At 38.8% G+C, this 16,713-nt stretch overlaps 1 protein-coding gene across 9 annotated transcripts in view; it reads left to right on the plus strand.

Moving 5' to 3' along the window:
* Window positions 1–16,713, plus strand: part of ARHGAP17 (Rho GTPase activating protein 17) — a 48,736-nt gene that overhangs the window by 24,806 nt on the left and 7,217 nt on the right. For 7 of the 9 annotated variants that reach the window (XM_052772324.1, XM_052772326.1, XM_052772325.1 and 4 more), the window contains exons 3-19: window positions 2,974–3,078; window positions 3,906–3,982; window positions 5,083–5,194; window positions 5,391–5,467; window positions 6,143–6,254; window positions 7,040–7,108; window positions 7,265–7,346; window positions 9,447–9,574; window positions 9,965–10,076; window positions 10,653–10,734; window positions 11,192–11,272; window positions 11,970–12,083; window positions 12,436–12,527; window positions 12,664–12,820; window positions 12,985–13,002; window positions 14,043–14,285; window positions 16,321–16,484. In XM_052772324.1, coding sequence (XP_052628284.1) covers window positions 2,974–3,078; window positions 3,906–3,982; window positions 5,083–5,194; window positions 5,391–5,467; window positions 6,143–6,254; window positions 7,040–7,108; window positions 7,265–7,346; window positions 9,447–9,574; window positions 9,965–10,076; window positions 10,653–10,734; window positions 11,192–11,272; window positions 11,970–12,083; window positions 12,436–12,527; window positions 12,664–12,820; window positions 12,985–13,002; window positions 14,043–14,285; window positions 16,321–16,484 — 1,825 coding nt within the window. The remainder of the gene's footprint in view (window positions 1–2,973; window positions 3,079–3,905; window positions 3,983–5,082; window positions 5,195–5,390; window positions 5,468–6,142; window positions 6,255–7,039; window positions 7,109–7,264; window positions 7,347–9,446; window positions 9,575–9,964; window positions 10,077–10,652; window positions 10,735–11,191; window positions 11,273–11,969; window positions 12,084–12,435; window positions 12,528–12,663; window positions 12,821–12,984; window positions 13,003–14,042; window positions 14,286–16,320; window positions 16,485–16,713) is intronic. The other 2 variants (XM_052772322.1, XM_052772329.1) reach the window with 2 other exon arrangements.

Consider the following 16,713-nt stretch of genomic DNA (forward strand, 5'->3'; position numbering starts at 1 on the left):
ACAATTAAATGGCACAAAGGATGTTAAAACACCTTGATAGCCTTCAAGGGCCCATCTGTTTTCTTGGTTAGCTGCAGAATAGTAGCAAGAAGTGAAAGCCAAAAGTACTGCTGCTTGTTGCCAAAAAAATTTTGCAAGCAAGGCTTTCCCAGGCACAGAGCAGACTGGCTACACCCAAGTGGAAGAATTTACTCACTTGTTTGTTTGCTCTTGGGGGCTTGTGAAGGGGAGGGAGGCTCTTATCTAACTAAAGAGCTTAAAAGCGTGGTACCGAGCACTTTATAAAGATGTTTCATAGTGTTCTTTTTTTATATTTAGCTCAAGCTTTGACATAGGATTGCCATAGCTTTTTTCTGTTTTCTGAAGTGTAATGCTCCAAGTATCTCTGTTAAATGTGTTCCTGTGTGAAGACAATGACTATAATTCAGAACTGAAAAGGCTTCTACAATGGACCTGCTTTCTGGCATGCCCTTGTAGCATATAATAAAGCAGTTGTGTGATGTTTTGTACACTGAAGATGCCCTGTGGGTACAGACAGCATGGCCTGTAGGTCACATTTTCAGTTCAAAGGTAGCTTAATGGAGATTAATGTCCTTCATGGTTTTCCTGACATCTTTGAAGTAAAAAGCAGATCAGAGAAGAGAGTATATCATCATGAAGTTTTGGGGTCATATTCCTCCTATCAGTCTTCTGCCCTTTGAGTTTGGTGTTCAGACTGCCTGGAAAGAGGCTGTTAGGAATATATGTGCTCCAGAGTCTGACTAAGGAATGTAAGCCACTGTGCGTGGCTGACAAGGGCTGTGTTAGTCTGCTGGGATCTGTAAGATGGTTCAGTTACAGGATGTCACCATGTTTCAGGTGTGGGGAAAAAAAAACTGCTCAGTATTTTAAGAAGTCTTAACTATGTGACCAAGCAAAAATAAATGCTTTCACAAATAGTGGTTTAGCATGTGTTGGTGGTATTTAATTTTGAAGATAACAACAGAAATGAATCATCTTAGCTGCAACAGTAGACCACAAACAGTACCTTCTTGTTCATGTATCTTCGCATGGACTTTCTTGAAGTAGACTTAATTTTGAGCTTGTTGATATATGCCTTGTAAATAAAAGGCAATGCCTGGTGCTTTCAGAGCAGTCCTTGGGCAGTTTCTTTGCACCTTACTCTAACAGATTTTTACTAAGCTTTTTGAGCTCCTCAACTTGGATTCATCTCGTGGCTGTCAAGAGCTTTTAGTCCCTTTAGCGCCTCATGTAGCCAGTGAAACTTCAGGCTTCCTACATTGGTCCTTCAACTCACCAGCCCTCCTGTACAGGTTCTTTTTCACCTTCCCTTTGGACTTGCAAAGGCTGTTGCTGGGTGGCACAGTCCCAAGGCCCAGCTTTGGGTGCTCCTCCAGGCTATGATTTAGCAGAACTGCTGCTCCCCTCTTCGGAAAGGAAATGTGGGGAGCCCAGTCCTGCAGTTGCTCGTGCATTCGGGACAGGGCTGCCACGTCCAACAGCAGTGGTTCTGTGCTGATCCTCACCAAGTTCCCGTCTGTCTATGCCTCCCTCCACTGGCATGTTCTTCCTCACAACTTCTCCCAACCCACACCCCTGAAGGCTCCTCTTGTGTTGGATCTGCTGTCCCTTTAGTAGCTGTAGTTTCTACTAGCTGCTTTTGTTGGGACCTAATTACATCCTTCCAGTTGTAAGCACTTTAGGGATATGCATATCCCATCGTAGCAGTACCAAATAAACCTGTTGGGAATAAAAAACATGTCATTCTTACCTGGATGTATAACATTTTAAATGAGAATTTATAGCATTTTGTGTTCATTAGAACATGACAGTTTGCCTCCTGGAAGAACCAAGAGTATATCTCCTGCTTTAAATCCATGTACAGTGCCTTTAACAGGAGCTAACATGGGGCATAATAACTTTGCACTACAATTGCTACTCTGTCAGCTAATCTGTATTTATGATTGGGAGCTGGGGAGAATTACTGCCCTCCTGAAAATGTAGTAGGAGTGATTTTTAGAGCTGTATCAAAAACTGGAGCCTGTTCAGATTACTTCTACAGATGAAATCTACTTTTTTTTTTTGCTTGGTTTTTAAATAGAAGCCATTCCAAAGGGCCTCCTTTTATTCTTGGTGAGTCATCAAAATGCAGATAAACCACATTCTTCTGGTGCTGTGCATAGAAAGCTCAGTGCCATAAGCAGTTCTGTCCTGGTGCTCATCACTTCATTTGCTTTTGGTGCTCTTTGAAATAAGAGTCCGAGTTTCTTACTTAAAATCCCTTAAAAGAACAGTTTATGTCTTTGTCATATTCACAGTCTATGTGTTAAGCCCTGTTTCAAATATACTATGATAAACAGAACTCTTGTTTGTGCATTGACGCCTATTTTTTTCATTCCACATCCCTTTTGAATCCCATTAATCTCTCCCTGAAAATATTATTTTGTTTAGGGTGTAGGAACTTTGTCCTTGTATTTAACAGCTAGAGAAGGAAATGCAATAGAAAGTTTGCAGTACATAGGTTTGGCCCAGTGTAAAGAGGCAGTCAGATATGTCTTATACTCTACAAGGTCACAATGAAAAAAATATGAGAGTTTTCCTACAGTTTTCTCCCTAAATTAGTGTCTTAGATATCTGTATGCGCCATTCATCTCAGATGGCAAGTATCAACCTGATTCTCTTTTGTTGAGACAAAAAATAGGGGCAATGTTTTTCTCCCTCTTCCACTCCAGTCTTGTGAGTATTTCAAGCTCTGACTGAATTGCTGTGCCACTGAGGGGGAAAAAAACAATTTAAATCTCTTTCCAAGCATTTTTGCTGTGAGGCACTTCTGCTAAGCTGTAGAACTTGAGAAATATGCAACCCAGAACTAAGTGTAGTACAGGAGGAAGGTTTTCTGCTGAGGCCAGGGAAATAACTTCTGTTTTTTGTTTTGTTTTCTCTTCCTTCTCTCTCCCCCCTCCTGCCGACTAGATCGAGAGACGTCTTGACACTGTGAGATCTGTTTGCCATATTGCACAGAAGCGATTAATTGCCTGTTTTCAGGGCCAGCATGGTACAGATCCTGATAAGAGACACGTGAGTACAATTGCCCTTTGGCTTGTCTTCTGAGACTAGGCTGAATACGGTCTGGCCTTCTAAATACTGATCAGCTGCTGTGCCTCAAATTAGCCAACGGAAGAAAAACTCTGTAAAATCATCTCACGTGTTGACATTGTTTGGTAAAATGCTAGCTGTGATTCCCTGTCCAAATATAACAATACAACCTTGGAGTACCTTAGTAGTGTCAGGACGCTCACTTGTTTCTGCAGTGTGCTGAGTACTTACAGCTTTCATGAGACCTGACTGAGAAGATCCTCTGCAACTCTGATTAAGCTCCTCATATTTAGAATTAGCTTTGTGCACTGACATCTCCAGTTAACTGTAAATGTTATTCTGTACACGTTTGATTTCTGCCCCTCTTTAGCAAAGCCATAGGTAGGTTTTTCCTAAAGTGTTTGAACAGAAATAATTAACATTCAAGTTTTCTCTTTTTATTGAATAATAGAGACCTCCTGAAAACAGGGGCACACAGACTGAACCTCTGTGGAGAGATAGATGACAAGCTAGTTGCTTAAATCTCAAGTTAAAGCTGTTTACTTGTCTTTGACAGTAGTTGAGATACATTTTTGGGCCAGTCATTTCAACTAAGACTGAGAAGAAAGTGGTTTTCAAAGTATTTGAGAACAGGAGTCTTAAGGCTTGAAACTTTTTGTGACTTGGCGTTTTCTTAAAGTCAAAGAATGAGCTGCATATGTGTATAATAGAAACCATATGGAAGAAGAGAGAAGTCTTGAGGGGATGTACTGGGAAAGCTGGAAAGGGTGAATAGCTCTAAGCTAAGCACTGTTCCTTCTGTTCCACAGAAAAAACTTCCTCTAACAGCTCTTGCTCAAAATATGCAAGAAGGATCTGTCCAGCTAAGTGATGAAACTCTGTTGGGGTAAGTGTTTGGCTTGCTTTCTAAGTTGCAGTCTGTCATTTTGTTGCCTGCAGGGCTCTAATTAGAGACTTTGGGTACACAAAGGCTGTTTCCAATCTAATGAAACTAATATTTCTGGATTCCTTCTCTAATCCAAAAGGAGAAAAAGTGAGCAAGCATTTCTTCTTGAGTGATTCTGGGGGCAAGTTTTAGGCTTGCTCTGAATTGCATTCCAAAGGATTCTGATTCTCTGCTATCTTAAAAGCTTTTGAAAAAGGCTTTTATCCTTGTGGATTAGTAGAATTATTATCTCCATTTAAAGTTTAAAATTTAGTGTAAATACTGCATTCTGCAGGTTTGCATTAATGACTTAATGCCAATATGCATTAATGGCTTCTAGTTTAAAATAATGCCAATTTCCTTATCCTGGCAGAGTGCATGTTTGCAGCTTACAGGAAAGTGGCTGAAACAAATGAACATTAATATGCTGAATTCCTAGAGCAAATGTGTTTCCTTGTTCCTGATGGGAATTCTAATGGAGACAGTGTAGAATGACCTTAAAAACCTTTGTGTGCATTTTTGTGAGCTGTTGCAGGAGATTTAAACATGGATAAAATCTTAGAGAATAGGGTTTTTCCTTAGAACAAGCTTAAAACAAAGGTCAAATTATGGTTTTGGAACCTGAGACTGCTGCGTATGTGATTGCTTAGCATTAGGGTGTTAAGACTTTTTCACATTAAAGGGGCTTAGGAGAAAATTAAATATTGCATTGAGCAATTTTCCTGCATCTGGTAAGATGGAAGGATAGGCTTTGAAATAAATACTAACTTCTCTGCCTTTAGGGCCATTATAACCACCTAGATGACTTAAGGCCTCCAAAATGTTGTAATGGCTAAGGAATTTTAGAAGACAAAGGTTTAATAACACTCCTCACCTATCCCAAATTTGCCCATGACAGCATAGAGCATCTTGGGTTTATGCCATTAAGTAATGCCTTGCTTTATACAGCACAAAGCTTTCCAAAAGGGTAACAGATGACAAAGGGCCGCTACTGTTTTGTTCTGAATCTTTCTTCTTTAGTCAGTAGTAACTCACGTTACAACTTCCTATAATTCTTAAAGGAAAATGCTAGATACCTGTGGTGATGCAGAGAATAAGCTGGCAATGGAGCTCTCTCAGCATGAAGTACAGATAGAAAGAGAAGTTCTGGATCCACTGTGTCTACTGACAGAGGTAGGTCACTTCAGCCTGACTGAAGAAATAAATCTGGATTTATGTATGAACTGAGCAAAAAGGGCTTATCGCATTGCTAATAATAAAACCGTTTTAAGGAGTCGTGTTGATGGAAAGTGGGTATGAAATCTACAAAATGTAGTTTATTACAGTACACAATTTAAAAATAAATGTAAGCCTTGAATTCTTGTTTTAGACAGAGATCCCAAACATTCAGAAGCAGAGGAAACAGCTTGCAAAGCTGGTGTTGGACTGGGATTCTGCAAGAGGAAGGTAAGAAACCATTTTAATTACTAGGTGCTTTTCTATTCATGTTAACTTCTTGTTGGCATCTCATGGCATCAGATCTGATGCTGGTATTTGCTTCTGAAATGCTACTGTATGCATGTTAATACTTTGTCGAAAAAAGGCAAACTTAAATGTAAGTTACTCAAAAAAGGACTCATGACTACTAGATCCAAACAGATAAAGATTTTGGAGCCCTTACATGCTTATATATAATTGGAAAAATGCTGAAAACTCATCTTCTTTCCAGTTCACTTAAGTTGTCAACTTAAATAAGGAATAGGAGTCTAATTTTGTAACCATGCCAAGTGCTTTTACAGCTTTATATTGAACCATCTCATTGGTAGGGTCCTAGGTTGTTCAACTTACCCTTCAATCCCTTAAATGGTCTTAAACTGTGGTGATAATTTATGTAGCATTTTCTGGGATTCGTAGTTCTAACATACTATATGCCCATGTTATACTGTGGAGAATGCAGGACTTCTTGTGAGTTATGCCAGCATGTCATAAATGGTGTATTTTGAACACCTTAGTTCTGTTGGAAAACCTCTGAAACTATTTGTTTTGTTTCCTGTCAAAAGAAACCAATTTTAAGGGAGCCATAAATGCAGATTTGTGTTTAATATTAGTTTTCACCAAATGACTGAAGCCTTTCTTCCACAGGTACAATCAAGCCCACAAGACTTCAGGAACAAATTTTCAAGTGCATCCTTCAAAAATAGAATCTCTTAAGGAAGAGATGGATGAAGCTGGAAATAAAGTAGAACAATGCAAGGTATGACAAGATGAGTGTCTATCCTTTACATACCTCTCATTAGCAACAATAGCAATCAGAATATGGATGCTTCTGTAAGCCTTGCATGTGGAACTGGCTGTCTGATTACTGTGGTCGCAAATTATGTGACTTAACAAACTGGATGTCTTAAAGGTATATTAATGCTAGCTGATCTGCGTCTGAATTGCTTTAATTAAAGAATTTTTTTTTTTAAGATGAGTATTCTACATTATTTTCTGTTTCAGTCTGAGGCAGTTATGAGAAGGAATTGTGTCTTAGCCTTGACTGAAATGTTCAGGGTGTCCGTGTGCTTCAAGCCACTGAGTAGCCATGCACTGTGAGCTACCTGGATGAAATTCAGGCTGCTGACTTAAAAGGAACATTCTGACTATTACAGCTCTGAGCAGTTCACATTCAGTTTCACTTCTCAATTGTCAAATACTACATTATGACGCAGTTAAGCTGAGCACCAAAAACCTTTTATTAGTACTTGTCTGTGTATGCATGTATTGGCTGTAAATAACATACTGCCGTACAGTCCAATTGTTGACTTAAGTGGGCAACTGCTTTGCTATATAAAACAAAGTTAGGCATTTTTGAATGAATTTTGCTTGGAAGAATACATGTAGCAGAGTAGGCGGATTACTGGCTTCCTGTACTGCCTGAATTGATAGTTCAAACTTAACTGCAGGCAAAATAAACATATGTACTTCTGGCTTTCTGTATAAGTTGAAATGCCCCTGTAAATTTGATGTACTGTTTTGCTTTTTTTTTTTTTTCCAAAGGATCAACTAGCAGCAGACATGTATAACTTTGTGTCCAAAGAAGGGGAATATGCTAGATGTTTTGTTATGGTGAGTATTTTTTCAGTATGACTTTGCAGCACATATGTGCATAGACACTCAATTCTCAAAGATTACATTTTGTGTGCTAAACCTTCTAGTCTTGTATTATGTGCTCATCAGAAGCTAATGCTCTTTTTGTTTTTAAAATGTGGCTTCTGTTCTCAGTTATTAGAAGCACAAGCAGATTACCATAGAAAAGCATTAGCAGTCATAGAAAAGGTCCTACCCGAAATTCAAGCCCATCAAGGTAAAGTAACCTGTGCTCTGGCTGATGCTTCTCCTTGCCTGTGCCACCTATGCACAATATTCTCCTCCTTTATCTTGATTCTCTTGCATGCAGACTTATTTATTAAGGCCATTTTGATCTACTTAACAATTTTACATTCCCAAGCGTAATTCCATCTTTGTGTTCTCTGGAGTTCTCCAGCCATATTTTAACACACTAATAAAATATTAAGGATCTGTCTGATACCCAAGAGAGTAAAGGAAGGATTTTTCTATTTGCTTGCACTTCTTCCTTGACATCACATGACCTTTGCTAATTCATACCTGGCTTTTTAGGCCAATGAATGTTTCATTGTGATTGAGGAACTTTTTAGGGTCCTTGCTTCTTGAATTATTACTAGGCAATTATCAGAAAAATTTCCCTTATTCCAAGGAGCTTGACTTCTATGCAGTCCTTTTTCCCACTGTGCACACTGCGCTACAGCTGGCTAATGGAGTGTTCACATTATTGTGTTGAATATCAGGTTAAGAAAAGTGAGTAATACAGCTTCATTTCTTTCCCATGCTACTAAGCTTTCCATTGTCAGTGGGAGTTAAGTTGTATCATTAATGGTTTGGTACGAAGATGCACTTTGTGTTGTTGAAATTGCTGTCCTAAATACTGGCTATACTGTCTCTTAATCTGCTAATTGCTTTGAACAAGAGGTAGGCTGAACAAAGGCTGAGGAAAAATATATTCTAACCTGAACAAGGCTCAGGTATACTTAGTTGCAGACCACATGCAAGTTGTAAAAGAGGAACCATTTAAATAAATAAATAAATATGAGCATCTTGCTGAAAGATGATACAGAATATCTGTACTCTGTAGATCTGATGGGAGACGAGGTAATGCAAACAAATGATGCTTACACAGCATCAGGGCTGCATTATGGCTGTATGGAAGGTTCTCTGTTTATGGATGTGACTGCTTTAAATTTTTTTGTTGTTGCTTAGCTGCTTTGTACAAACTTGTCATATGACAAATGCTTCAGAACAGATTAGCCTTCCTAGAAGGTGGGCTAGGAGGCATGGTGTCTTAAGTGGTCCAGGGTCTAAGATCTAAATGTAGTGCGTGACTTCAGTTGTGTTTCTAGCTGTCATGTAAATTACTGTGACTTTGAACAATTACTAGGGTTTATTTTCCTAACGTTTGCTGTAACTTGCAAAACTGGGGAAAATGACTTGTGCCTCTCATGGTGTGTTAATGAATGAAAGGAACTAAAACCTTATGAGGGATATAGTTGATGTGGTTTTGCAAACAGAAAGGGTAAATTAAATCCTTTGCAGAAGCACATTGTGTCTTCAGAGGACTCTTTCAAAGTCTTTGTCTTTCTTGACCTTTTTTCCACATAAAAGGAATAATGCATCTATACTAACAACCTTTTACATCTGCATTTTTTCAATTAAGACAACAGAAATGGGTGAAGGAAGAAATTGTAGGAAACCAAGAAATTTCACATTCAATTTGGAGAAACCTGTGCCAATTTCAACTTTCAGAGTTAAGCAACAATTGAGAAATTGAATTGAAGATTTGTGCTAGCATTAGTGATGGGCTGTTAATGTGGTAATTCCGATGTAAGACATTGGGGCTATTAACATCCATTTAAAATTGCTGATTCCTTAAATCAGCAATAAACTTCGTGTTAACAGCTCTGGTTTTATGCACCTTAAATACCGTGAAAACTGAGTTCAGCCCAGGTCATGCAATCTGGACAATTTTTTTCTTGAAGATTCTCGCAAACCTCGGCCTTTTGGTGTCTTGGCAAATCAGAATTAATGTAACTTACAGCCATGTGGTGGCACTTGTGTTGAGGCCTAGTGGGACACGCACTTCCAGTTATACAAAGGATTTGTATGTGATATTCCATCCAGAAAGATGCAGAAGTATTTTTTTTCTTGAACACTAGCAGGCTCATTTTCTCTTTACTCATTATACAAGGGACTTTACCGATCAAGTGCTGTAAAACTCCTACTGTATTCTGAAGATCTTTGCTGTACTGGAGGCTTTCTTCTTTTCTTGTCTGGGACATAATTTAAGTGTTTGTTAGATATTTTGCTTAGTGTTTTGATACTCTCCAACTAGACAAATGGACTGAAAAACCAGCTTTTGGAACTCCATTAGAAGAGCATCTCAAGCGCAGTGGTCGTGAAATTGCAGTCCCTATTGAAGCCTGTGTAATGATGCTTTTGGAAACGGGAATGAGAGAGGAGGTAGGTAATACCATATCACATGCTACGAAGGACAGGAAAAAAGAGCTCAAACTCATGGACTGGTGTCTGTACTTTTTAACAAGTTGCTTAAGTAATTTTGTTCATTAGTGTAGATGATAAATCTTTTGCAACAGAATAATGTTCAGCACTATTTGAAGTATCTTTGAGATGAATGCACCTAGAATGAAAAATTAGGAATGAGCCAAGGGTGAGAGGGAACTAAAACATTGTAAGATGGCAGTGACCCATTAAGAGCCAGCTAGCTCATAACAGCGTAAGGTGAAGATGCCAAACTTGAAACTGTTCTGAAAGAGGCTGTCATAAAAATTCTACTGTTTCATGCTTGTACTAACATGTTGTTACCAGTCAAATTTTATTTTTATTCTGCAGGGCTTATTCAGAATTGCTGCTGGAGCCTCCAAGTTAAAAAAGCTGAAAGCTGCCTTGGACTGTTCAACTTCCCAGCTTGACGAATTTTATTCTGATCCCCATGCTGTTGCAGGTATTGTGAATGTTCTGAATCAAAACCAGGTATAAATTGATACAATGCAAGTTATGCTGTTCATTTAACTGTTGGCTTGCTGCAGTGTAAGGTGTTGATCTCTGCAGATAAACTATGAATGAAAATAAATTGAAAGTTCACTTCATTGCACAACTTAACACAGGTAAGGAAGGTAGGCGTGCTCATCACACTTGATGTATTCATGTCTGCATGACAGAGCGGTGTTTAAAATTCAGGTGATCATAGTAATCCAAATATCATATTTCCTCTCATAACAAGAGTGTTAATGTGTTCAAGGGAGATTAGAGCCATATGTAGACCTTTAATAAGTTCTTTGCTCTGAAGAGATGATTCATAATTTTATAGTACATGTTTCTGTCAAATTACAGTAATTACTGGAAGACCTTTTGTATTGAGTGTTGAGCAGATATACTGTGGAAGTGTCAGGTCTTCCCACTGTTTCATTGGAACTTGGGTCCTATTACATAGATAAAATTACAAATCTGAGGACAGAATTTTAAATGCAGACTGAAAGCATTGCCTAAGAAGCTAGCATGTTTCTGGTCTACATTGCAGGTGCCTTGAAATCCTATTTGCGAGAGTTGCCAGAACCTTTAATGACCTACAGTCTATATGAAGAATGGACACAAGCTGCAAAGTAAGCATACTAAAAATAGTTATATAGGAAAACATTGTACATATTTTTATCAGTTTGAGTCTTCATATATGAATTCAAAAGAAAAGACCAAGCTCACACAGTTTACTTTCTTATTTCTGCTCTAACAGTTAAGTATTTTGTGTAACAAATTATTTTAAATTTTGTGGTTTGGCTTAATACTAATTGCACAAAAATGTGGCGAAATATCTATTTTATGTTTAAATGTAAGGGCTGCTTCAGACTATTGGCTGCATAGTTTTGATGCTTAAGAAGTTTTCTTTTGTTGCAGGTAGAGATAATTCAGGGATTTGATTAGCAGGTTACTGAATTACTGAATACAAACAGTGCATTTATTTGGCATAAACAGAAGGTTATACAGTCATCTCTTTGTTCACTGCAGAAACAACAATTTTTTGATCTGAAAGTAAGACGTAACGGAAATTTTTTTTCCTTTCAGTATTCAGGACCAGGATAAGAAGCTACAAGAGTTATGGAGAATTTGTAACAGATTACCTAAGCATTATCATGCTAATTTCAGGTATGTATGAACATCTGTTGACTTGCAGCACAGCTGCTTTGATGCTAGGTTACTATGTTTCAAAGCTGATCAACCAAAACTCTAATCCAGGGTGTTTTTTCGTGGCCAAATTCAGTTAGGTTTATAAAAGGACATCCTGTTTTATTAAGTAGTTGGTGTGCATTGGTGGTGGTAGACTTTTCCAGTTGAGTTAATTCACTATTGACTGTAATGAAATACTGATGCATAGAACCCTTCTACTTAAGGGTCATGCTGTTGGCAATAGTACCTGGCTTTTCACCAGCTGTGCTCTTCATTGTATTTTCCAGTCTTAGAAATCACCTGGGTGTATCTTACACATGTTATTTTTCCTTTCGTTTTGCCTTTTGGGAATGAATCGGAACAAAATCGACTCTGGTGACGCCTAGAAGTTTGGAAGTTCCATTACAGGAACGTAAATCTAAATTTTTTTTCTGAAAATACAATAGTTCTGTAGTTCCATTTTGCTAAGGTGGGAGATGCTTTCCTTTCTACCCAGTTCAACTTTTATGATTCTTGAGTAGAAACTTAGTAGCCAGCTACCAAGCACAGAAGGCTGTTCATCTTATTTCTGTTTTGTTGGGAGCTGTCTTTACGAGTTCTTGAATTTTTACTTAGTTACTTTCAACAAGGAATGCTCTTAGTTCCTGCTGTTTAATTATTTCTTTCCTTTTTGTAGGTATTTAATCAAATTTTTAGCAAAGCTTGCACAGAACAGCGATATTAACAAAATGACACCCAGCAATGTCGCAATAGTCTTGGGCCCCAACTTGTTATGGGCAAAGAATGAAGGGTAAGTTGTTTTAGGAAAGCTGCAAAACAGAACTTCCACAAAGCAGTAGAATTTCTTGTTGTATTGTTATAAATCATGTAGACTATTTGCCTAAAAAATATTTCAAATGTTCTTTCAACCTGTGCCTCCAGATCCTTTTAGGTATGCATCTTTTTAGGGGTGTTCTCAAATGCTGTGAATGTTACTGAATAGTCTAGATTTCATCAAAGTGTGAAGTTGCTCTTTATGTGGTGCTCAAGAGTCCTGATACATCATGCTTAGCATAATTTGTCATTTAGGTAATATGAATTTTTATTTTTTTTCTTACTTTGATAGAACTCTGTATAAAGTGTTCTACAAATTTCTTCTGCAGATCCCTTGCTGAAATGGCAGCAGCAACTTCAGTCCATGTGGTAGCAGTTATTGAGCCAATTATTCAGCATGCAGACTGGTTCTTCCCTGGAGGTAAATTCTTGCCATAGTTAAAAGAATTTTGTATTTGTGATATCCCTATGCAGGTAAACCTCCAACAGCTTTTTGCAGTGAGGCACCATTTTGTATATATATGTCTTAGGATGCGTTCTGTCTGCCTCTCTTTCAGATCAAGATTTCAATGTGTCTGGGGCATTTGTTGCAATTCCTGCTGTTAATTCAAATCACTTGTCACACACTGGGAATGAATATGAATCTGGGACACTGGAACGGAAGAGGCCTGTTAGTATGACTGTAATGGAAGGGGATTTATTGAAGAAGGAAAGGTATGTTACATTCTTGGGTTAGGTTTCAATTATTAGCCCACTCCTGAGAACTGGACTACTGAGGAGGCTGTAATCAGATACACTTTTATTGGTCTCAGGAGGAGAATTTCATGGAAACTATAGGTAACAATAGTGATTTATTTCCCCCCCCTATGTTGTTGCAGCCTGAGGAAGGTTCAAAGGTAAGGTACTGGTATTTGCTTCCAGTTACACTCTATGCATGATAAAAAACAAGCAGATAATTACTGCTTCCAGTTAACCATTTTCCTATTACAGATTTGGGGGGTCTAAAATCCACTGACACAGAAGTGTATATAGTAGCATCTATCAGTATCTAACTTCAGATATTCCATGGCTTCTTTTTCAAAGCCCATAAGATGAGGTGGTGTTACCTGGTGCCTTCATGATAAGACTTCTGAGTTGATGATGGTACAGTATACCACAGCAAACAGTAGAATGCTAAAAAATAAAAATAAAACATGCTGTTTTCCCATATAACATGTAGTGTAACGTTCATTTATTATCACTCATATCATGAATATTGAAGTGATGTGCTGTTTTGTTTTTAGCTGTTTATGCAAATGTTACATTGTTACCTGAATGTTAACTATAGCTAGCCACATGCAAATTTATCAGCACTGACAGAGGAAGAAGAAAATCAATTCAAGATTCACTCTTTAACACAACAAGAATAAAATTATATTCTAGAATGCATTTGCTTTATGCATTGTAAAATCTGTTAGAATTTTAGTCCGTTTATCCATAGTTCTCCTTTAAAGACAAATCATAGCATGTATTCAGTGGCTTTTTTGTCTGTCTTGAAATCTGTACTGTAACTTAGTGCGTAATAGAAACAAAATTCATGTGGCAAAATACATTCAGTGAGGAGATACTCTGGTATGTAAGAAAATGTGTGTATTTACATGTCAAATTACTGAGTGGTTTGACCTCATTGTCATCAATGTCTGTCTTCAAACGTAATTGAGTAGTTTGTTCCACTTATGTTTAGCTTACCCCTCTGTGTGGATAAGCCAAATAGTGTTGCATGTCTTAACATTAATGGTGTTATATGCAGAAAGTTGAAGCTTTCTTTGTTGCTGCTTTGCATGCTAAGCAACAGGGGTTGCATTTGTCTTTGTGGGTTATAACAGCTAATTGTCCTGTTGCTTTAGTTACCTGGTGTTGGCTGGTGTGGTGTGTTTACTCTCTCTTCTTTCTGTAGCTTTGGTGTCAAGGTTATGGACTTCCAAGCGAATCCTCGGAGATGTGGCACTATAAATAGAAAGCACACATCCCCAGCTTTCCAGCCACCACTTCCACCCACGGAGGCTGGCGTGCTGGCTCAGTCTGGAGCGGAGCAGCACTCACAAGCTTCTGTGGCTGAAACAAGCCCAGTGGGTGCTGGTTTTGCTCTCTCTGCTGGCACAGCAGAACAGTTACAAAGTCAAGGAAATGAGGATGTCAGGTAAGAGGCATGGCTTCTGCTGGCAGTGGCTTAGCAGGCTGCTTCAGCAGCAAACTGATGCATTGACTGTATCTGCCTCACAAGGCACCTCTTCTAACTGGAAGGCATGTTGTCATGTGTGAAGCCTTTTCAGAGGTGGGCAGAAGCACTATGCAGGAGCTCTCTTGCCATGCATATTGTTCCAGAATTGATCTTCTAAAATAAGAGAATTCTTGGGGGGGGGGGGGGGGGGGAAATGATGATGCAAAATACTAAAAAAGACTGTACTTCTACTACCCATGTTGACCTTTGCAAGTTATACTCTATAGGTATCCATGCAGTATGACTGTCAGTTTGCTGCTGAAAGAACAAAACCTACCATTGGCAATACTAGAAACCTGTTGGTCTTGTTTGTTGTTTCTTGTACACGTTATCTGGATGTGTCTCTTTTTTTGTCTGTAGCAAGCGTTAGTGATGACCAGACTTGCTTGCTAGAAAACTGGAAGTTAATTTATCATACTTCAATATTAGTTTCTTTAGGACAAGCATGTACACAGACTTTTTTGCTACTTAATTACTATTGAAACTTTGTGCAATCATGTCCCCACTATTAGTACACACGGACTCCAAGACTAATGGCAGTAGCCTTGACTCTTCTTTTCATATATGGTGAAAGCAGCACTTTGCTTTCAATATTTTGTGGTCTGAGAGGTATAAGGCCTGTAGCACTCTCCAGACATCAACCTCTTGCATGGCATCTTATGGTAAAACACCACCATGGGGTTCGATGCAGTATTGACTCTTTTGCATATAGCTTTTGTTCTCACTTGACATTTTTACAAAAACAACTTCTCATTTGGAAATCCCCCGCAGACTAACATTTCTTCCACAGAGGTCTTTTGTGGCATAGGCAGCTAAAACAAAACCTTGAGAGTAGTGTCTAAAAGATGCGTTTAAAATCTGCACAAACCCTGTGTTCAAGTACTTGCAATTTATTAACAGCATCTGGAGAAATTAGGATTGTAATGTGCCCATAAAAGTGACTGAAAGGTGTTAGTCCTTTTGCGATGAGTAAGATGCTGCAAGAGACTATAAAGAGAGAGAAGTGAGTGAAGACTGCAAGCACATAGCAAGAGGAGGGGGCACTGCCTAGTACCACCTTGGCTGGTTCATACTCGAGTGCTGTGTTTCCCCCCAATTCTATTGTCTTCATAGCCAAAGGTCAGGAAGACCTGAGTTGTCCTGACCTGAATCTCAAAGATTTTACAGGGGTTGCTCTCTCGAGACAAGTTCTGGTCTCCCAGTAAGGTAAAAGCTTAATTCCAGGTAGGGCAGAGAGAAGACTTCAGCCAGTCAATGAAGGGAAAAGAACCACTACTCTCTCCACACCCAGCTCTTGCAGTCCTTGCGCCCTCCCTGGGGGCTTCCAAAGGCTTCAGGGACTTCAGTGGTGAGGACTGCACCTGCCTTGCCCATATACTATATGGAGCAAGTTAGTTCATGTCCCTTGCGGGGTTGTTTTTTTTTCTGGCAGAGCTTTACAGATTGTCATCCCTTGGTCCTTAGTAGCTAGGTCTACCAGATAACTGCCAGTGAATTGGATGTGATACTGTGAGAGAATATTTTGAAAAGGCTAAGAGTTATAGGGGTAATAGGTATATTTGAATGAGGAAATTGGAGAAGTAATTTTATATGAACTCTCATGTTGGGAGTCTGTTTTTAAAGGATCTGCAAATGCACTGACGGTGCGTTAGCATGGAGGCTGTACTCCTAGGTGTCAGTAGTGCGTTCAAACAGGTACTGTGACACTGCAGAACTACTTGGATTCCTGATTTAATTTTGGTAATTAATCATTTGTACCCAAAACCTGCTTGCCACTTGTTTGAAGAGTTGTAGCACTGTTCAGTCTGTCCGTAAATACTAGCCAGTGCAGAAGTTTTTCTGGAGCGTTTGAGGGTCAGAACTATAGCACGGTTCATAATGTAAACCTGAGCGGGTGCAGCTGATCTGGCCAAGGCGTTTTACAATCATCTAATTTAGGATTTTTAATTTTCAGTACCTCAAAATCTAAGGACAACACATCTTCAGCTACTCCTCCACCGGTGAGAAATGGCGCGCATGCAGCCACTGTCCAGAACCAGTCAACAAGTAGCACTAATCAGCTTTCTGTTAATCAGCCACAGAATGCGGCAGGTCCCAGTCCCCATTCAATGAGGAGAGGTATGTTTTTCATTTGGTTTTCAAGCCACTAAGTTCTTATTCTTGTATGTACTGCAAAAATGCGTACTGAAATAACTTTATCAGTATCTCTTCCTTTATTGCAGACAACAGTTTAATTCGCTTGCATTTCCCTAAGGCCTAGCTAAATGCATCTTTGGACTTTTGGACTCTTTCATGAATGCTGATAGTAATGTTACCGATGCTGTTTAACAAAATTACTGAAAGACTA

Source organism: Harpia harpyja, chromosome 21 (genome assembly GCF_026419915.1).
Source record: "Harpia harpyja isolate bHarHar1 chromosome 21, bHarHar1 primary haplotype, whole genome shotgun sequence".
Classification (NCBI taxonomy): domain Eukaryota; kingdom Metazoa; phylum Chordata; class Aves; order Accipitriformes; family Accipitridae; genus Harpia; species Harpia harpyja.